The sequence below is a fragment of the Durio zibethinus genome, chromosome 1 (assembly GCF_047325235.1).
Source record: "Durio zibethinus cultivar Kanyao isolate XHJ-2024 chromosome 1, ASM4732523v1, whole genome shotgun sequence".
NCBI lineage: Eukaryota > Viridiplantae > Streptophyta > Magnoliopsida > Malvales > Malvaceae > Durio > Durio zibethinus.
The window spans coordinates 35,185,725-35,207,356 of record NC_143162.1 but is presented as its reverse complement, the minus strand read 5'-3'; the positions used below and the strand labels follow the sequence as shown (position 1 = coordinate 35,207,356).

The 21,632-nt window shown below is 35.5% G+C and overlaps 2 protein-coding genes across 5 annotated transcripts; one reads left to right on the top strand and one right to left on the bottom strand.

Annotated features, from left to right (window-relative positions):
* Positions 1-222: 222 nt before the first annotated feature.
* LOC111310826 (Ubiquitin system component Cue protein) lies at positions 223-5,564 on the top strand. Its single transcript, XM_089767021.1, has 9 exons — positions 223-712; positions 797-956; positions 1,038-1,099; positions 1,262-1,356; positions 1,965-2,078; positions 2,233-2,298; positions 2,681-2,778; positions 3,122-3,540; positions 4,152-5,564. The coding sequence occupies exons 1-9, from the start codon at positions 280-282 to the stop codon at positions 5,345-5,347; spliced, it is 2,643 nt and encodes an 880-aa protein (XP_089623147.1). The 5' UTR covers positions 223-279; the 3' UTR covers positions 5,348-5,564.
* Positions 5,565-5,819: 255 nt separating this feature from the next.
* On the bottom strand, positions 5,820-9,562 carry LOC111312555 (uncharacterized). Of its 4 annotated transcripts, XM_022912926.2 has the most exons (13): positions 9,312-9,562; positions 8,896-9,067; positions 8,620-8,700; positions 8,319-8,401; positions 8,110-8,225; positions 7,896-8,006; positions 7,631-7,740; positions 7,064-7,376; positions 6,901-6,978; positions 6,760-6,810; positions 6,576-6,662; positions 6,170-6,247; positions 5,820-6,078 (listed from the first exon to the last, which is right to left on the bottom strand). In XM_022912926.2, exons 1-13 carry the CDS (start codon positions 9,319-9,321, stop codon positions 6,028-6,030), a joined length of 1,341 nt encoding a protein of 446 aa, XP_022768661.1. In that variant the 5' UTR covers positions 9,322-9,562; the 3' UTR covers positions 5,820-6,027. The 4 variants fall into 4 exon arrangements, with proteins under 4 accessions (XP_022768661.1, XP_022768664.1, XP_022768663.1 ...); XM_022912929.2 differs by lacking the exon at positions 7,896-8,006; XM_022912928.2 differs by lacking the exon at positions 8,620-8,700.
* Positions 9,563-21,632: the final 12,070 nt, after the last annotated feature.

The window sequence follows — 21,632 nt, the reverse complement described above, 5'->3', positions numbered from 1 at the left end:
GCACTTTCAGTTTTTAACAATCACGTTGTAAATTTCTTCATATCCTAATTATAATTCCTACTAATAAATAAGTTAATAATAAATGGTTTCTTGGTGATTACGAATGTCAATATGAGCAAGAAAGAAAATTCAGAAAGGGAAAATGAACAGAACATAAAAACCCTTCGGGAATACGCTGTCAGCGACACCTATAAATTGAACAACAGCTCTAAGAGGTCTTTCACTCGCTCTTCCGTCATCAAACACTGAGAAGATAAGACGCAAAAACAGAAGAAAAAAATGTCTCATAGATACACTAACAGCAGCAGGCAAGACGGCGACTACAGAAATAATTTCCCCAAATCTCAGAAGAAATACATCCCCAAAAATCAAAACCCTAATCCGACCTCCCTCTCGACTTCTCTCAGGCAGTCTCTTCCCAAACAATACGATGCTCCGTCATCCAGTAGTCGAGCAGCCGCATCCTCAGATTCTACCAGCAGCCGTGTTCGGATGGGAGAGAATGGGGATTGGGTGCCAAACAGAGCAACTCCATCCACTCCTGCCAATGGCAATTTCGTAAATTACTTGCCACAAGATGAAGCCGTGGCGGCCGGCCTCGGCGCTGAGGAAGGAGGATTGGATCCAGTGGAATCACAGAGAGTAGTTGATCTCTTAAATAGGGAGTTGTCTCGCTTGCTCAAGCTCAGCCCCAGAGAATTCTGGAAACAGGGTATTTTAACTGCTATTTGATCGTGTTTTTGGTTTTAATGTATTTTAACTGCTATTTATTTTAGTTTTTTTTTTTTTTTATCAGTGGCTGGCGACGCATCTTTGCATGAATTCCTGGACTGCTTCTTGCAATTCAGGAGCAGGTGGTACGATTTTCCTCATCGGGGTGTGAAAGGGATCGTTGCTGGAGTTATTGTTGGAGAGTTTGAATTAAGCCGCCGTGTCTTCATGCTGTTGTATCGAATGTGAGTTTTTAAGTTTTTTAACTCTTTCCTTCGTATTCACTTTTATGTGATAAATTGATAAAGGCCTTCTTGCTATTGTAGATCTTCAAATAGGGATCCTGGTGCTCGAGCTGCTGATAGTCTTAGTGCCAACGACCACGTAGGTGGGTTGTCTCTTTTCCTTGTCTTATTATTGGAGGATAAATGTATTTTAGTCTGGTCAAATGTAGTTGGTGTTGCTCAATCTAATTTACCCCAAATTGTTGTTAAATTTTACTGTATGGCATATTTGGTATGCACATTTTGTTAACCAATTCTGCATGTAGTCATCTTGAAGGAAAAGAAGTTGCTTGACTTGCCGAAGTTGTTCGACATATGTGCTATATATGGTCATGAAAATGATGATCTGACCAAATTGCTGGTAAGCATTCTTTTGTAGAAAGTGATTGAAGACTTGATATCTTTTCTCTACATGCGTTGGCTTTTTAAGGCCTATAAGTGAGCTGGTGTTATGAAGAATATCTGTTTAGATTCTCCTGCAAGTAACTCTGCTTAACTAAGGAGACCAAACATCTCCTGCTTCCTTTGAACCTTTCAGTGAGAGTTAGATTTATGCTTGATAAGCTTACATTATTGTCAGAAGGAGATGTTTTTGTTTATTGATCCTTGAAATGTCTCCAATGGTCACTTTAGAAGTCAAATTGCCATGAATACCACCTCTGCAGAGTCAGAGTTCAAGGCCAATCAAGAAGGATGAGATAAAAATTACTCTGTAGTTTATAATTTAAGTAGTCCTAACAAATAGCTAAATTGTTAATGGGCCATGGACTTTTCTGCCATAAATGCATTGTACTTGGATGTTTCAAATGTTCCATATCTTTACCCTTTTATGTCAAATTAGTCTGCGTGTGTCTCATAGTTGAGTATGGTGGGAGATATACTCTTATGTCTTAAGTTGACTGCCTTCTTCCTCCTTTTTGCCTCCTCCCAAGCTCCTCTCTCTCTCTCTCTCTAACGTATATTTTTCAGGTAGCAAATGCTCTCAAAGCTCAGCCCACAACCCATGATAATCTGACTGGAGTGTTGTCTCATTTCTTGAGTATTGTTCATACAATGCATGAACGCTGCAGCACATCTTTGGAGGTACTTTCTAAACTGCTTTGAACAGATTTTCCTTATCAGAATGTAATGTTAGACATTTTCTGCACTCCTGTTAGTTCTATTTTCATCTGTAGTAGTTATTTACTTAGTTATGACTTTCATCATTGCTTATGTATGTGTTGCTAATACTGGACAGGTTCTTTTTTCTTCTGGAAATCATGGAGATCATGGATATGATCGGCTTCATATTGACTTTTTGGAGGTTTGTTGTTATTGTTTTTGTTAGTGATTTTATTTTGTTGGTGCCACGGGTAGAACAGTGTTGCGCTGAACTCACAGTTGGAAGATATTATGGCATTTTTATTTTGTTTTTAGGGATAATTTTCTTCTGAAAAAAGGATCTCCAGTATGTGTATTTGGAAGGAAATAATTATCATTTCATTTCAAAATGAATAAATAAACCGATAAATATAGAGTATGATAGACCTTTGTCAATGTGGGGGGGGGGGGGGGGGGGCTTAACCAAAGCTGGAACCTGTAAATATATTAGGATGACCTCCTGAATCATTGGTTGAGTCCTATCTCAGGTTGATTTTCTTAGTGGTAGTGGAGCTTTAAAATTATTTGTCTACTTCCTGGGACAGGTCATGGACTTTATTAATGATGCCATTGTATCTATGGATGCTTTTGTTACTGCATACAGACCTGCAGCTGTTTTTTTCTCTTGTCCTGTTGAAATGAGGTACCTCTTTTATTGCTGGAACTTCTATTCTTTATGAAGTATACACTTGTTATTTACACAATAAGAACCCTTGATGTTGCAAGAAGTTTGTTGGTTGTGGATGGTTGTTTGCAATGAGCTTAACCTAACTTAACTGACTGAGGATCATTGTATTGTAACTTCAACTTTGACTGTTAAATTGATCTAATTACTTTCTGATGTTATTGTTTTAACCTTTTTCTTTTGATAGTTATGTGGGAAACTTCTATGTGGTCGTGTCCCATCCTTCCCTTTCTCCTCGCAAATTACATGGGAAATTATGCTCTGATCCAATTTTTTATATAAAATTTCTCTATCTCTGCAGTTATGGGAATGAAGAATTGCTCACAACTCTTTCACGTCTGCATGATAATTTACTTCCATCTTTGCAACGGGGTTTTCGAAGCAGTACTAAATCTGGAGAATTCGCAAGTCTAACAGATATTGCTTTAAGTTTGAAGATGTTGTCTATTAGAATAGTCAAATTTGGTTGGAAACTATTCAATATTTGCTATCTTAGTGATGAAGTGTTTTTGGGTGGACATCCTATCCTGACTGCAACAAAGATGTTTCCAGCCACAGTAGAAGATCCATTCATAAGAGCAGATATTTTGGTTCAAACTTTTAGGGAGATAAATGGAGTTTCACTGCAAGTTCAAGAGAATGAGAAATGGGATACTTTCCTTCAGAATGTTGAAAAGAATTGCAATATAATGAGCAAACTTGAGAATTTGCAGAATACTGGTCAGTGCATTAAATAAATTGTCCTTTTACTTCAGATTGAGATACCGCCTTTATAACCAAATTGCCTAAATCCTATAATTTATATTTCATATTTAATTTGTTTATTTATTAAAATGGAGCATATTGGAGGAAGAGAATGGGTGGTTAGGAAGAAGGGACTTGAACCTAGACTTAGGTGCTTCTCCACGCAAGGCTGGTAACAACCATGCTGAAGGGCAGTTCACTGTTAGCATTAAGGTCCATTTGGTGAATCAACTTTATATATTTGCTCTTTTATGTCTATGAATATGCTGATAATATTAGAGAATTATATATATTTTTCTCATTACAATTATACATTTTGCTCTCTAGGTGGAATAGTGTATATCTATTGTTACTCGATAAGGGGGACAATTGTTATCTTAATACATGGTGGAGAGTGATATGTACTGCTTTAATATTTGTGAACTGGACCCTTTTTTTGTCAAATCCATCCAATCATTATACTTCTGCATTTGAGGATGTCAATTGTGTGCCTATGTTGTTGCTCAACAATCCTTCATTATTCTTGTTCTTTCATAAATGTGCTTGCGCTTCCACAGAGTAATTTGTGTTCAACATCTTTCTTGCAGGGTGGGTAGTCTTGGATGATGAACAATTTCAGTATTTATCTGGGATTATGATGTATTCAACAAAGGACATTGCTAAAGAGCAACCCCCTAAACCCCCCACACCAGCCCCTGTGACAAGCCAAAAGGTACAGATGGATGAGGATGCAGCAATTATGCAATCCAAAATCAGCCAAGTAAAAGATCTCTTTCCTGATTATGGCAAAGGGTTCATAGCTGCTTGCCTTGAAGTTTATAACCAAAATCCAGAAGAGGTTATTCAGAGGATTCTGGAGGGAAGTCTTCATGAAGATCTGCAGGCCTTGGACACTTCCCTGGAGACAATGCCAGTGCCCAAGTCTGCTTCAACGCTGAGCAGGAATGATAAAGGAAAAGGGAAACTGGTTGAAACTGTAGAAGTATCCTCAATTACAACAGTACCTGTAGTTAACAGACAACTGGTTGAAGGCCCATCAGTTTCATCCTCATCTTCAGTTGGGAGGTTTGTTAGGAAGTCTAAAGATGGCTCACCTGATTATGCTACTCTTGATACCAGAGACGATAAGGATTCATCAAGAAAAATTGCTCTGATTTCTCAGTACGAGTACGATGATGAATATGATGACTCTTTTGATGACCTGGGTCTAAGTGTTGCAGAGTCTGGGCTGGAGGAAAATGAGCTGCTAAGTGACAACATCAGCTTGGACTTGGGGAAGACCTGGGGTCTGCAACCTGAAAGTTTTGGTCAATCTACGCCCAGTTCAAAATGGGGCTCAAGAAAGAAGCCTCAATACTATGTCAAGGATGGTAAGAATTATAGTTATAAGGTTGCAGGTTCAGTTGCAGTTGCAAATGCCAATGAAGCTTCATTAGTCACCCAAGCTCAGCAAGAGTTGATACATGGCCTTGGACGCGGTGGCAACCTTCCTCTTGGTGCAGTTAAGAAGCTGATGGAGCAGGAGGAGCAAACCAACCAGCCTGATATGTCTGAAATGGGAGGGAGAGAACATGCAAGGAACCCTAGGGGCAGAGGAAAAAGAGGTGGAGGAAGACAAAGAGAGTCCCATGAGGAGCAACATAACCAGCCTGACAACACTGAAGAGGAAGAGAGAGGGAACGGGGGAAATTATAGGGGCAGGGGAAGAAGGGGTGGTGGAAGACATAATTACAGGAAGGATCGGGCCATGCATAAGCACTTCTCTGGATTGACTGGTTTTTAGGTACACATGGGAAAGGGATATCCTTTCCTTTTCATACAAATGGACTTATTACTCCACACACAACTTTTCTTAAAATCTATTTCGAGAATTCTTTCTACATGAAGCTGCAAATAAATTGTAGAGTACATTTCTCGACTTCCATTTTGCGAAGTTGAGAATAGAAATCCCCATGAAAGTTCAGCCTTTCACTATGGGTAAGTTATTTGTTTACCCATCAATTTCCATCCATTCAAGGAGGTTGATTCAGATTTCAGAGTATTGGTACCCCGCTCAAACAGTTAGAAACCTGGACCGACGAATCAAAATATCATGGTATGATCATAGGCTGTTGATCAAACTTTGGCCGCTTTAGTATTATGACGCTGGGAAATTCAGATCACCAGCTTAAGTCTTAACCGTAATAGGTAAGTTTTAAACATAAACAAATAGAAGGAAAGCTATTCGAGAAAAACAGTAACCAATTTCAATCCCATGAAAAGAACGACTGAAGTAACTTCTCATTGATGCCTTAAAATAGAGTATATCAACGTTACACACGTACAACTAGAATATCTTTATCTGTATACGAAGCCATCGCCAATATAACTAAATTGGTTCATAATTGATTTCAATAAATTGGTTGATGATAAAACAACAAAAGCCAGCAAGACATTTAATAATGGTTCCTGCCCTCCAGAAGTTTACGAATCTTCATCAGCTGCATTGACAGCAAAGTGCCCAATGTTTCTACCCTGAATACAAGAAGAACAAGCATTAACCACGCAATTCACTCATAGTGGATTTGGTTGCAAACACTAAATCAACTTCCCTTGAGACACTTACCTGAGATAGCATCCGCTGCTTGTTCAATTGCTGGGTTCTTGCTTTGTTGAGGACTGAATTTGGTGATCTATACATTCTCTGTACCACAGAAACAGAAGATATCGATATAATTTCATACCTTTTGGTAAAGCCAAATCATATATATCAAAATGATTGCAAACCAGGTAGGGAAATATAAAAATGATAATTCACAGAGCATTTTTCATTAGAAGTGTGATCTATCACAATGAATTGTTCACACCTCACAGACTGGCTAAAGTGCTAAAGAGGTATGATGGCCTAATGAATCATAGCTTAAAATGGTAATCAAAATATAAAGGGGAAAAAAACGGATAAACAGTTAACCTAGCATAGTTACAGAAATATTTTGATTCATATAAAAGTTGTTAATAAAGTAGGAACCAACCTTTTCACTGTTAGATATATGTTCACTGCCTAGGAGATTCCTTCTTTTTGGAGTGAAACCAAAAACCTCTTGAAGGAACTCATTCTCCTGTATAAAGAACCAAATTTGTTATCTAATCAACAAGCAAATTAAAATGGCAAGCAATTTGCACCAACAGATGTCAACTTCTCTAAAAGGAACCAACCTGCATGTGTTTAGTGAAGCCTCCACCCAGAAAGCGCCTCAAAAAGTTCAACTGTTGGATTGAAATATAAGAACACGATTATAAAAACTCATGGCATGTAACTAACTTAATAAATTGGAGAATTAGAAGAGGAAGTGTAACCTGAATCAACTGAGACCATGCTGATGTCTGTAATGAATCCCCACCAATCTTAATCGATGTCTCAGGACAATAACCATTCTAGCATCACCAAGTAAATTACCGTTAGAATGAGAAGTCCCAAGAATCATAAATTCAAGGAAATGAAAGATAATAATATGAATACCTCAAGGAACTCCAAAACATCCTTAAACGAGTTCCTCTGGTTGTTAAGATCTTTCTTGGCAGAACCTTTACCACCAGCTTCCACAGAAAGGTCTCTGACTTGATTCAGAATTTTTTCCTTCAGTCCTTGTATATGTGAGAATCCTTCTTTAGATTTATTTCCTTCTAAAACTGAGCCATCATTGGAACCTTTAGCTTCAGCTACAAACTTCTCTAAGCTTCCCATCTCAAAAATTAGAGCTACTGCTTCACCAGCAGCAATGCGCACAGATCGGTCATCCTTATCTAGCATATTAGACAGATATGTAATCGACCTGCATAAGTTACCAAGACCAGTCAGTCTCTTTGCCCATTCAAGTTGCCCAGCTTTGTGTTTTTACTTTGTAGTTCAATAGTATCTATATTGTGGGAGCATAATTTAAATCTCACAAAAATCTTTGACCTACTTTTCAAAGATTTAAATCCCAATGATTGGTTTAGCTGAGACAGATAGCGATGGAGGAACTGTAAAGACAATAAATTATCATGTATAAAAATGAACAAAGTATGATCCAAAGAGTTTGCTCACTCTAGCCAAAGTTTGGGACTGAGTTTCCGTCCATCCATGGTTGTCAAAAGGAAGGACCAGGCAGATACAACTGCTGCTATTACAGCTGCAGAATGTTTGACAGTAATAACCTACAAGTTAAACAGAACTCATTAATCCTAAGCAACCAACAATGCATTAATAATACATCATCATATTTTTCCATTAACAAGTTCCAAGCAATACATGAACCTCAAAACATTATCAGATAATTTTCAATTAGTGAAAATCAGGCATGCTTACTTACATTAGAACCAAGTTTAGGATGAACCAATTGCCACATAATTTGCATTGATTTATTAGTTTCCTCTGCATCATTCCCCCCAACAAAAGTGATGATAGCCAAACACTCCACTAACTAAAAAAGCAGATGATGTGAAAAAAAAAAAACAAACAGTTGAGCATCATAATACCAACAAATATTAGAGGTAGAAAGAATTTCTATTCAATTTCTTACATACCGAAGCTATCTTCGAAGATTCAGAACCAGATTTAAAAGCCTGTGAAAGAGGAGTGATTGATTCTTCCAATATTTCATGTGCATTATCTCCTGGGCCAACAGTTAGAGCCAGCAAACCTACAAAAGGAAATTATCAGCGTCGATACTGGAGCCTTGTGTTTTCTTCTGTCCATTTGTGCTTAAGCATTTGCAAAAGCATTCAAGACTAACCAATGGCATGGGATGCTAAAGATATCTCTTTGCTGGACCCCTTTTTGATACAATTCAGACACTGATGGAGTAAAGTAGCAAATCTGCATGACAGTCCAAAATAATAGTATGACCCTCAGTCCAAAACAATAATATGACCATCATAAGCACATAGATTCAAGTATTCAACCATATACTGTGAATCATAAGAAACATTTTCAGCTACACCTGCAACCATACTCCTAATCCATTCGGCAATTCTTGCAATAAAAAAAAATCATTTATGACCAAGATAGAAAGATATAACATAACAGGCACTTACTTCTTCTCCAAGAACTGATGCTGCAAGTTACAATTGAAAGCATTAATAATCACAGCCAAGGACTTCTCTCTAGTAGAACCCCTTCATCAAAAAATGGGAAAAACAGCAATTCAGCCTAAACTATTCTCAAAATTTTGCAAATCTCAAAAAACCTAACTAATTTCAACAACCTTAGCTGTTGTTCCCTTCACAACAGAAAACAATGAAACCATTCAAATGCATCATATTTTCATCCAAAAAGTTATTAAAAAAAAAAAGCAAATAAATAATTCTAACCTCTTTTCGAATAAAGCATCGACAGCTTCATCAAGTAAACTATCCTTATTAAACTCTACTTCTTCAGTACCAGACACCGACATTTGATCAGACCGCATGGTTGACGATGAACTTACACTACTATTATCATCGTCATTATCTAACATCGCTGCATTCTTACGCTGAGTTTTACCTGCCAAATTCAAATAATTCTTTTTATTAAGCTAAAAAAAACCTAAATCAAAATCAAAGACAAACACACCCCAAAACAAATAACAGAAAATTCTTCATACGCGCTTTAACCAAGCAATCAATAATCTACAATTATTCATATCATTAGGAAAGATAATAAAATAATTACAAAACTAAAAACCCTAAAAACAAAAGTTAATCAAATTAATTTAGGAAAATAAAAGAAATTAGGAAAAAAATCTTACGTTTTCCCATGTTGGTGATGACTTCTCTTACGTTAGTTTTATGTCAGAAACAGGTCCAAGGTTGACTAATAATCTGAGCACGAGACGTCTTTGAAATTAAGAAACGATCGACAAAACAAAGCTGAAGCGAAGACGAAACCAAACAGAACAACAAAAGTGAACCGAATAACGATGCAGCCATTAAGATTGAACTTTAATTTTGTTTGGAGGAGAAAATTTTTTGAACTATAGAATCGAAGCAAAAAATAATCAAAGTTTAAGAATTAGAGAAGCCTTTTATAAGAAAAAGGTTAACTTCGGGTTTGGAAGTTGCGAGGAGAGCTATAGAATTATTCAGTTTGGAAGGTATGGAATATTCGGCCAACATGTAGCGAGGTGTAGCCAGTAATTGTGCGACTCATGACGTGGCATAGTATCAGCCGCTAATTGGAAACCGGTGGATCAGATGAGGATGGGGTTGTCGGCGTCACGCGCCGAGTGGGACACGCACGAGGCAGCTTTAGGAAGAGAGCATGTGGGTTTCACTGGATTCTGGGAGAGATTCGTAGATTTTGTGATTCAGAGGAAGTAAACAACTGGTGTCGTGACGGAGTTTGAGATTTGAGAAGATGTTAGTGTTATGTTTGTTTGTCTTAGAAACTCGTAAAATTAAGAAACAACAACTGACTTAATAGAAAAGATATTACTATGGATAAATACCCTTCATTTCGAGTTTTTTTTTTTTTTTTTTTCATTTTATACGCTTCATTACATTACATATATTTGATATTACTTAGCCAATCATCCAATAAAAGTATGTCATGGAATGATATCGGTATATAAGTGGCCAACTATACAAAGAGAAGGCCAATTTAAAGATCCGCAATCGCCATTAAACAAAACCTAAATGGGCCTTTCATTATGAACTATTATATAAGTGGATATTGGAGTTGGTGGCCCAAGATATTTCTTCTGGGCTTTTAAACGAAGGTGGATTGGGATTGGGATTTGGGAATGTCCTCTGCTGTTTTCTATAATTTTTTTTTGGCCAATGGTTTCTACAGTTAGACAAAACTGAGAGGAAAAGACAAAAAAAAAAAGCCAAAAGTACTTGAAATGCTAAAAGAAAAGACATATTCCTCAGACAAAAGTAAGATCTTCAAAAGCCAACTGAGGCAATTGGCATCAGAACTCAGAAACAACAAAACAATGCAGATGAAGCTAAATATGCAGCCAATTCCAGAGACCAAAGGAAAGCTTTTTTAAAAGGTGCAAAAGATCCTCACGGACTTCACTATCAGATTATCACTTGTCAGTGCCGTCAAGGGCTCACATAACTAGCTGCTACCATGGGGAGAAGCTGACCTGAGTCTTAAGTCTTATCCGTATAGCATAAATTCCATAGAGTGGCCGCAGCCTAGACCATCTTGTCACGAAGCTAGTTCTTTTTATTGTGCCAAAAAGGCCAAAAGAAGCGACCATTCAAATTCAAAGGCCCATATGTTTGAGCTGGACATGAATCATGTAAGCCCAATGTAAGTTTTTATTAAACTTGCATCGTTGGCTCGGCTGCCCTTATTATTTCATGGGGGTTCGGGGGCCTGTGGGTGGAGGGATCAAATTGGAAGCAAACAACCATGTGAGCACACTGCCCAGAGGGGTTTTGGGAGTGGGAAGTTTGAAAGGGGATGGATCAGGGACAATCAAAACATTGGGAATCCCAAACTCCTTTGCCTTTCCCTGACTTCCTGTGAAATACAAGGTAAGCTTAGCAGGCACTTTTGTTGAAAGAGATGGCGTGGGAGTTAGTGTGCTGTGTTTTGTGGGGTATAACACTTGTTTGTCAGAAATTTATAAGGCACCAACCGTACTCATGCAGGGCTCCCCCTCCCTCCTTCCTGTTTTCTTCCCGGGCACCATTATTTTTGCTGTAAATTGATTCCCTGACAGAACACTTAATTTCTGGTATTCAATATAACTCCTATCAGCAACCTCCCAACGTGGGTTCATATACTTTCTTATTACTTATGGGATTATGAATGGTTTCATCAAAAGATTTAAAAACAAACAATGCCTTAAAAACTGCTAATTTTTTTTCTTTGAAATGAAATGTTGAACATGTCTTCATTGGGGAGAGCAGTCATTGCCATTGTTTTTGACATAGTAACACCTTTAGTGACAAAAATTGAATTTAATTCTCTTTGCACTATGCACTAAATTGGTCTATCTATTTAGAGGCTCAAATTAAAACTAAATTTCTCTCGAATCATTAATCAATGCTTTGAGGTTGAAACAGGTAAGGAGAAGGCCTGGAATGAGGTGTTACGTTAATTAGGAAGGTCAGTTGATGAGATTTTCATTTTAACTCATGTTGGGTTAAGCAGGAGACATGTTCATTTTATCACTGCCAACATTTTCCAGTTTCAGTTTATCCTGATTAAAAATAGTCATGGATTTGCTATTATTGTTCTTCAAGCATTTTAGGTGTGCATGGGGCCTAATTATTTTCCTGAATCAGTCAATTGGGGTCCAGATTCAGCTGTAGCTGCTGGATGTATATGCATCATTTTCCCAAAGCTGCCGTGTGTCAACTTTTCATTTCACCCTGGGGAATGCACTCCTTTATTACTTTTGAGACTTTACAAATCACAATCACCAAAAATATGAAGAAAATATGGCTTGCATGTGCTTTTGCTTAAGATTGGCAAGTCTTTATGCAAATTTCTTAATCTAAACTCTTCACTGCCCTTATTTTGTTAGAAAAATGGGTCCAGTTCCATGTAAGTAGTTTTGGACCAAGTAAAGGCCATGGGCCTTGATTTTTTATTTTACACAGAGCCCTAGCTACTTAATAAAAAAGAGATGGGATTGTTTTAGATGTGTGTCGAAAACCAAGCAGAGAAAGAAGAAAAGTTAGGAAAAGCAGAGAGAAAAAAAAGAGAAGGGAGAGTTGGTTAAACGAAAGTCGATCCGTGGTCCGATTGAGTTAGAACCTTGTCAGGAGGTTTATGATTCAGAATTTTACATTCTGAACGGTGAAGATCGGGTTTGAAGCTCTCTAGGAACAAATCCAGGGTGTATTTGTTGAGTCACTTATTTGATGAGATTTCTCCAATTGTTTCTCTAGTTGTTGATTAGCTCTAGTTTTAGCTAGAGAGGAACTTTGTATAACTATTATTTGATAGTGAAGATTTTTCTGGTGGCCCGTGGTTTTTTTCCTCTACACTAGAGGGTTTTTCACGTAAATCTTGGTGTGCTTTATTTTTCCTGCATATTTGATTATTGATTGTTGTCTATTGCTTCTATATTATTGTGATTATTGCTTCAGGCGCAATAAGTGGTATCAGAGCAAGGGTTATTTTGAGACATCGATACAAAAGTAACCCAGGATAGAAGTAAATTCTGTTTGAGATCATGGATAGTGATACAGGTTCCATGATAAAATTGACAGCATCGAATTATTCAATTTGAAAGCCTATGATGGAGGATCATTTATACTGCAAAGATTTGTATGAGCCAGTATTAGGTGATTCGGCTAAATCAGTAGATATGAAAGATGAAAGCTGAAAGAAGCTAGGTAGAAAGATGCTGGCTACAATCAGAAAAATGGGTTGATATCAGCGTGTTCCATCATGTAGTGCAGGAGTCAGATGCTCATATTGTTTGAGAAAAATTGGCAGCATTGTATGAGAGAAAAACAGGTATGAATAAAGTTATGCTTGTTAAAAAGATTACAACTTTACAGTACAAGGATAGACGATCTATTGTAAAGCACTTAAGTGATTTTCAAGATATATTTAATCGGATGACTACTATGGAGCTTAAGATGGATGATGAAATGAAGGCGTTATTTCTTTTGGATTCATTGCCAGACAGCTGGAATACTCTAGTTGTGACTATTCTTAATTCAGCTCCTGATTATAAGGTGACATTAGAGATGGTAAATGACAGTATGCTTAATGAAGAAGCAAGGCGAAAAGATGTAGACCCTGGAAATCAAGCTCTAGTCACAGAGAACAGGGGTAGAAACATCGACAGAGGTCAGGACTCAAAAGGCCGTGGTAAGTCTAAACATAGATCCAAATCTAGAGGTAAAGTGAAGTGTTTCCATTGTAGTAAGACAGGTCATATAAAACGAAACTGTAAAATCTTAAAGCAAAAGTGAAAAGATGAGAAAGGTAAGAGTTCAGATGATGGCAATATTGCAGCAATGAATTCAGATAGTGATTCAGTTACTTTGATTTGTACACATGGTGATTATAATCATGTTAGCGGTCCTGGCATTGAGTGGATAGTTGACACAGGAGCGGCATATCATTGTGTTCCTAAGAGATAGTTGTTTACAACTTACAAAGTAGAAGACTTTGGTTGTACCAAAATGGGAAACAAGAGTGTGTCACAGATTGTTGAGATTGGTGATATTGTTATACAAACTAGTACAGGCTGCATGTTGACTTTGAGGGATGTCAGACATATTCCAGATATGAGAATGAACTTGCTTGCTATTAATATCCTTGATAAGGAGAGATATGAAAGTCGACAAAAGAATGGACAATAGAAGCTTCTCAAAGGATCTATGATAGTTACAAGGGAAAAACTATGCTGCACAATGTATAAGACATTGATGCAATTGAACGGTAACAGGTAAATACCGTTGAAAATAATGCTTCAGCAAACTTGTGGCATAGGAGGCTGGCACACATGAGTGAAAAAAGGTTACAGGTTTTGGCAAGGTAGTCTCTCATTCCCTTGACCAAAGGTATGTCTCTCGATTCATGTGATTATTGTTTGTTTGGTAAGCATCATAGAGTTTCTTTTCGTAAAAATTTTCAGAGAAAAGAAAATATATTGAAATTAATTTATTCTGATGTATATGGTCCCATTGAGGTTGAGTCATTAGGTAGTAACGGATATTTTGTTACTTTTATTGATGATGCTTCATGTAAGACTTGGGTGTATATGTTGAAATACAAAAGTTAAGTACTGCAGTATTTTTAAAAATTTCATACCATGGTTGAGAAGATAACAGGGTTACCCTTGAAGTGTATTCGAACTAATAATGATGAGAAATACACATCTAAAGACTTTGAAAAGTATTGCTCAAAGCATGGGATCAGGCATGAGAGGACAGAACTTGGAACACCGCAGCATAATGGTATAGCTGAAAGAATGAATCGTATCATTGTGGAAAAAGTCAGATGTATGTTGAGGATGACAAAATTACCAAAGCTATTCTGGGGTGAAGCAGTCAACACAGCTTGTTATTTACTTAACAGGTCACCATCAATTCCTTTGGGCTTTGACATTCCAGAAAGAGTGTAGACAGGGAAAGATACTTCATACTCTCACTTGAAAGTTTTTAGGTGTAAAGCATTCATGCATGTGCCGAAAGAGCAGAGATCAAAGCTTGACAGTAAAGCTACATAGTGTATGTTTGTAAGATATAGTGATGAGAAATTTAGCTACAGGGTATGGGATCCAGTAAAGAGAAAGACAGTCAGAAGCATGAATGTGATCTTTCATGAAAAAGAAACTATAGCAGACTTTGAGAAAAATGAGAAGACTACACAGGTTACTATTGAGTGTGATGTTTCAACACCGACAGGGATTCCACAGGAAAGAGCCACAGATGGTAAAAATGAGCAAGAAACAGAACTTGGGGATATGAATGAGCTAGCTACAATTGGTGATGAGCCAGATGCTATTAGTTTTGAGCAGGAGGAGCAATTCTCTCTATCTGAGAATGTTGAACAGGGAGAGCTACCTTCGACATCAAGTGATGTAGAGTCTCAGCCCAGAAGATCTACTAGAGAGCGCAGGTCATCTACCAGGTATCCAAGTTCAGATTTTATTTTAGTTACCAGTGAAAAAGAGTCATAAAGCTTTCAAGATGTACAGGCTACTCCGGATAGAGAGCACTGGTTAAAAGTAATGAAAGAAGAGATGGAGTCATTACGAAAGAATGGTACTTATGATCTTGTTAAACTTCTCAAAAAAAAGCTTGAGCTTTGCAGTAACTTGATCGAAATGAGTTTCCTGGCCAAGGTAAGTTCCAAATGAAACTGCTATAGTGATGAATCTCCTCCTAATGGGGCTGAAAGGGGAGATTGTTAGGAAAATGAGGTCCAATCCCATGTAAGTGATTTTGGACCAAGTAAAGGCTATGGGCCTTGATCTTTTATTTTACATAGAGCCCTAACTACTTAATAAAAAAAAGGTGGGGTTGTTTTAGGTGTGTGTCGAAAATCAAGCAGAGAAAGAAGAAAAGCAAAAAAAAAGCAAAAAGAGAAAAAAAAGAAGAGAGAGTTGGTTAAACGAAAGTCGATTCGTAGTTCGATTGAGTTAGAATCTTATCAGGAGGTTTATGATTCAGAGTTTTACATTCTGAACGGTGAAGATCGGGTTTAAAGCTCTCTAGAAACAAATACATGGTGTATTTGTTGAGTCACTTATTTGGTTAGATTTCTCCAATTGTTTCTCTAGTTGTTGATTAGCTCTAGTTTTAGCTAGAGAAGAACTTTGTATAACTATTATTTGATAGTGAAAATTTTTCTGATGGCCCGTGATTTTTTCCCTCTACACTGGAGGGTTTTCCACGTAAATCTTGGTGTGCTTTATTTTTCCTATGTATTTGATTATTGATTGTTGTCTATTACTTCTGTATTGTTGTGATTATTGCTTCAGGCGCAACATATTTAACATTAATTTTAAAGATAAAAGATGACACACACACTTATAAGATTGAAGAGTATTATTGACCAAAAGAAAAACAGGTTCATAGTTATTTATGAATGATGCTGTTATCCAATACACACCAACAGCTTATACGTATGGAAAGCACTAAAATAACTCAACCACATTTACACTGCTATTCGAATTTCGAATGATTTAAACTAATTACATTAACATGTATAGCGCAAACAAGAGGGCCTAACTTACAAATTAAGGTCCAGCTGGCCCCCAAATACAGACGGTAAAAGGTTGCATGGGAAGTCGACACCAGTCACCGAAAAGATTACCCTAAGACACAAATGCAGAATGGTTGTTGTAGAAGGCAATAATTTCCTAGCAAAGAGTGCCCCTGTGTCAATGTGTCATCCTCTTTATAATTATTGGGATATAATTTACATGTAAGTAAAAAATTTAAATGAGATGTCTTATATGTATGCATAAAAGACTCAAAACCTAATAACTTAAGCTTTTAAGCTCAAGTGGTGTCCAGCATGTATGTATAGACTCTCCGGTATGCTTCCATAAGCTTCAAGTGTGGTTTATCTCCCCGACAAGTGGTATCAGAGTTAAAGTTACGGGTTCGAATTCCAGTTATAGTGCTGGGAAGAAATTGTTGACAAATCGAAGGTTGATCGTATCTATCAACTCTATGTGTTCGAATACCGGTATTTAAAAAATTTGATTTGGATATAACGAGTATATGATAATATGTAAAAGCAAAACACCCAAGTGAGTGATGTGTTATATTAACCTGAAGTGTAAGCTTGAGAAAGCACTGAGATAACCTAGGTGGCAAGATTGAGTACTGTGACCTGACCCAAAAATACACTAAAGATGTAAAGTTGTCTAGCTTAAAAGAGATGTTGATAAAACTTACTCACATTGGGGAGCCGGGGTGAGATTATTTAAAAGGTTCGACTTGGATGCAGTGAGTATATGATAATATACAGAAGCGGACTGGGGAGCCAAGGTGAGACTATTTAAAAAGTTTGACTTAGATGCAGCTAGTATATGATAATATGCAAAAGCGGAACACTTAAGTAGACAATGTGTTGAGTCAACTTAGAGTGTAAGTTTGAGGGAGCACTGAAACAACCTAGGTGGCAAGGTTGAATGCTATGGCCTAACCCAAAAACACACTAAAGATGTGAGGTTGCCTGGCTCAAAAGAGGTATTGATAGGACTTACTCACATGAGAGAGCCCTGGCCCAAAAATACACTAGAGATGTGAAGTTGTCTGGCCCAAAAAAGGTATTGATAGGATTTACTCCCATGAGAAAGCCAAGGTGTGACTATTTAAAATATTCGACTTGGATACAACAAGTATATGATAATATGCAGAAGCAGAACACCTAAGTGAGTAATGTGTTGAGTCAACTTGAAGTGTAAGCTTGAGAGAGCACTGAGACAACCTAGATGGCAAGGTTGAGTGTTGTGGCCTGGTCCAAAAGTGCACTAGAAATGGAAGAGCAGAGGTTTGACTATTTAAAATATTCAACTTGGATATAGCGAGTATATAATAATATGCAGAAGCAAACACCTAAGTAGGTGATATATTGAGTCAACTTGGAGTGTAAGCTTGAGGGAGTACTGAGATAACCTAAGTGACAAGGTTGAGTGCTGTGACCTGGCCCAAAAGTGCACTAGAGATGTGAGGTTTGACTTTGATGCAGCAAGTATATGATAATATGCAAAAGTGAAACACCTAAGTAGATGATGTGTTGAGTCAATCTGGAGTGTAAGCTTGAGGGAGTAACGAGACAACCTACGTGAGAAGGTTGAGTGCTATGACCTGATCCAAAAGTATACTAGGGATGTAAGGTTATCTGGCTCAAAAAAAGTGTTGATAGGACTTACTCGTATGGGAGAGCCAAGGTGGGATCAAAACTCACAAGTGAATGAGAGAGATTATTAGGATATAATTCACATGTGAGTAAAGAATACCACAACATTAAAAAATTTGAATGAGATATTTTATATATGCATGAAAGATCTAAAAACCTAATAATTTAAACTTTTTGACTCAAGTGATATCTAACATCTACGTATAAACTCTAAATATGATTTATCTCTCCAACAACAATTACATTTTCAAATGTACAATACTAACATGCCCTCTTTGTACTACTGCTTTGCTTTGCTTTGCTTTTGCTTTCCCTGATGTGAGCCCATTTTCAACTTACTATAAACAAATCAGAAGACATTGGAGGACATATAATAGGGGACCCATCTTTACTGTATGTATCGAGTATCCACTCAGCTCAAAATCATTGAAGATTTTTGGATATATGATCCAAGCATATCAGATGAGATCTTTGATTCTTCAATATCAATGTTTTGACATGAGTAATACCATGCCAATACCATGAGGGATCATACATTTGGTACAATGAATTGATATATGCATCATTATCGATCCAGGCAGAATAACACTGTGCGAGTGCGAAGTCACCAAATTAAAGAAACAGGAAAGCGCGTGAACAGTATATTATTGATCGACGGAATAACGTTGTGATTTTGCTTATATAAATATGCATCCTGATATCAAGATAAGGATTAAAGGCAAAGTTCTCTCAGAAATTGGATTCGATCAATTCAATTTTTGCTGCCAGTTCTTATCCTCGATATCTAATGGATAGCATTCATACTTTATCAAATGGTTTACTAACGAGCTTTGAATCAAGGTATTACTAAAATTTGAAATTTTCACATATATCTGGTAAATAATTTACAACCGGGAGGAACAGCAGATTGAGGTCTGAAATTTCAAAACAGCATGGCCTGCATATAGGGGGTGACATAATATATATACAATAGTCTCAAGATGGAAATGCATGGCAGATAGTAAACCCTAATGCGAAACAAATTGATTTCAAACAATTAAGTTGCACAATATCCAAGAAGTTGGATAGTGTCTAAATATGATGAGTTTTATGTCATGTGCATGTGCTATAACTTTCATATTTGCAATTTACTAATGCTAGATAGTTAATGATGAACTGGACATTTTTGCGCAAGTACTTGATATATATGCCGACAATGGATAAACCTGATCCAAATCGAGCTTTAACCTTACCCCATAGATGAAAAACTCATTCCCATGGTTTCCTCTCATACTGAGAGCTAGCTTGCTACATATGTAACTATAGCAATTGTAAGGAAAGTTTTTCGTGTCTTGTTGCAGTCGAACATTTTGCTCAATTGATTCAAAGTTGATGTTCACTTTAATCTCCTTTATCCAATTCAAAATATATAAAGTAATGAGAGTTCATCGGAGAAAAATTGGGGTTTTATGTTCAATTTTATTGTTAAAAACAGAAGCATTGTGCAATTAATTAGTCTGAAACTGACGCTCCATATCCTCTTCATATATTGAAATTAAAAAGAGTTTGAGAGAATTAATATATGTATTTAAAGAAGCTTGATACAGTTGCATTGGGTTTATCATCAATCAGCCTAAAACTTGGATCTAATCTGATTCAATCTTGATTAAATTCTCTAAAGAAAGACTAAACAAAGACATCATCAGCTCAGCCGCAGGCAAAATTGTCACTGCCAATCAATGAATTCTATAGAAAGTCGCCTCCACATTGCAGACAACTAAATAATTAATTATAATCTATCATATAATTAATTTATATTTATTAAGCAGTGCCACTAACTTATCCCTAAGTCTTCACTCCCAAGTCTTTTTTTTCAAACTGAAGTCCTTGATGTAAGACTCTGACAAATGACAATGACGACTCACATGATTCTTTAAAGACTTCCACAGAGGAAATGAGTCAGTTACAACAAGACGGGACTAAAGACATAAACATGTTTTATCTTTACATATTTTAAATGAGTAAAATAATTAATTAATAATAAATAAAAAAATATTATAAGTATTAAATTTGAATTTTAAATTTATTAGATGTTATTTTTAAAAATAATTATATAAATCATTTAAATTTAAATTCATAATTATTCGCTCAAACTAGTTTAATCATCAAGGTTGAGGAACAAAAGAAAAATGTGGGAACATTATTAAAAATATATATCCTTATGGAATTTGGAATAAGCTCCTATGCTAAGTGTAAGATAAGGATGTTAAACTAGAAGTAGAGGGATAAGGGATTTGCAAATATGGCAAAACAGCCATTAAATTTGACGGTTAAGATGGCTTTTGGATCATGTGTTATTAATAATAATTTTTTTTGTTTATTTATTTATATATATTAATTCCTTCAAAATTGATGTTATGCATATGTTTTTTATAATATGATGAGACCAAATCTAAATGTAAACTTTGAAGCACTCATAAAAATATATGTAACTCATTAATTTGGTGGTATTGGGTTTTTATTTGAAGTTTTGTGGGATTTTATTTATGGCAATATTTATAATTTATACTTAAAAAAGAAAAGATAAACATTGCATTTATAAGAATAATTACTATAATCAGTAATAATTATCCAATATTCAATCTCAAAGAGAATGCAACTTATTTATGATTACTAAAAATGTATCCATATTTTCTATTTTTACAGTGTTTTTTTTTTTTTTTTTCAAAATCAAGCTAAAGCAATAAAACACAGATTAACATGAGGGTCTATATAGAGATGCTTGTTTGATGGCATACAAGAAAATAAAAAAGATATGTTAATTTAAATCATACCAACCAACAAGAGTGAATTAGAAAGTCATTCCTTGATATATTAGTGCAATCAAAAGTTTATTCTTCAGTTTTTCTAATTAATATTGGATCCATACAAAGTAAATGATAACATTTAAATGAGGTTTGTTAAGTGAAATTTGTGAAACTTTTTATTAAAAACAATTACATTAAAATTTATTTTGAAATTTTGAAACTTATAAATTGATATATATATATATATAATTTAATGAAGATAAATAATATATAAAAATAATTTTTAAAAATATTATTTATAATCAAAATTTAATCAAAATTTTTTTAATCATTAAAATTCTATTAAAATTTTCTAATAAAAATATCAATCCAAAAGATTTATCTTTCAAACTTTGTACATTATATATATAATAAAATAGTAACGTCTCAATTTCATATTGAGATAATATGAAAATATGCTATAATATATATATATATATATATCTAAATTTACTATTGTAAAACCATTTTTATAGGACAAAAACATTGAAACTTTTGGATAATTTTGGGTTAAATCGAATAAACCCTTAAACTTGGCTGCTAATCTCCTTAAAAAAGCATACCACTTATAATTTTATTTACAACAATATCATAATTAACCAATCACGATAAAAAATTTATATAAGAATCTATTACTTCTATGTAATTATTTATGGACCCTTAACAATGTCGAATTATAATTGGTTAATTGTATTATAGTAATTATATCTAATATGCTTAAAAACATTTTAATATGTTGATTTAAATTTTAATATTTTATTTTTACTTAATTATTTTTAATGAAAAAAATTAACAAATTTCTTTTGAAAGAATTCACTTCAGTAACATATTAATACTAAACCAGTAAATAAAGTGATTTTTAAAATTTCTAAAAATAAAAAAAATTTTCATTAATTCATTTACAATAAGTTAATACCAAACTAGTAATAAAAAAAATAACA

Bases quoted from the DNA above. Each gene is read 5' to 3' on its own strand.
- LOC111310826 (XM_089767021.1), top strand. From the start codon at position 280: ATGTCTCATAGATACACTAACAGCAGCAGGCAAGACGGCGACTACAGA. The intron at 1,357-1,964 runs GTAAGCATTCTT...TATATTTTTCAG, and splicing joins ATGATCTGACCAAATTGCTG to GTAGCAAATGCTCTCAAAGC. The intron at 2,299-2,680 runs GTTTGTTGTTAT...TTCCTGGGACAG, and splicing joins TTCATATTGACTTTTTGGAG to GTCATGGACTTTATTAATGA.
- LOC111312555 (XM_022912926.2), bottom strand. The intron at 7,741-7,895 runs GTAAGTAAGCAT...TTTAACTTGTAG, and splicing joins ATCCTAAACTTGGTTCTAAT to GTTATTACTGTCAAACATTC. The intron at 6,811-6,900 runs GTTACACTTCCT...TCAATCCAACAG, and splicing joins CATGGTCTCAGTTGATTCAG to TTGAACTTTTTGAGGCGCTT.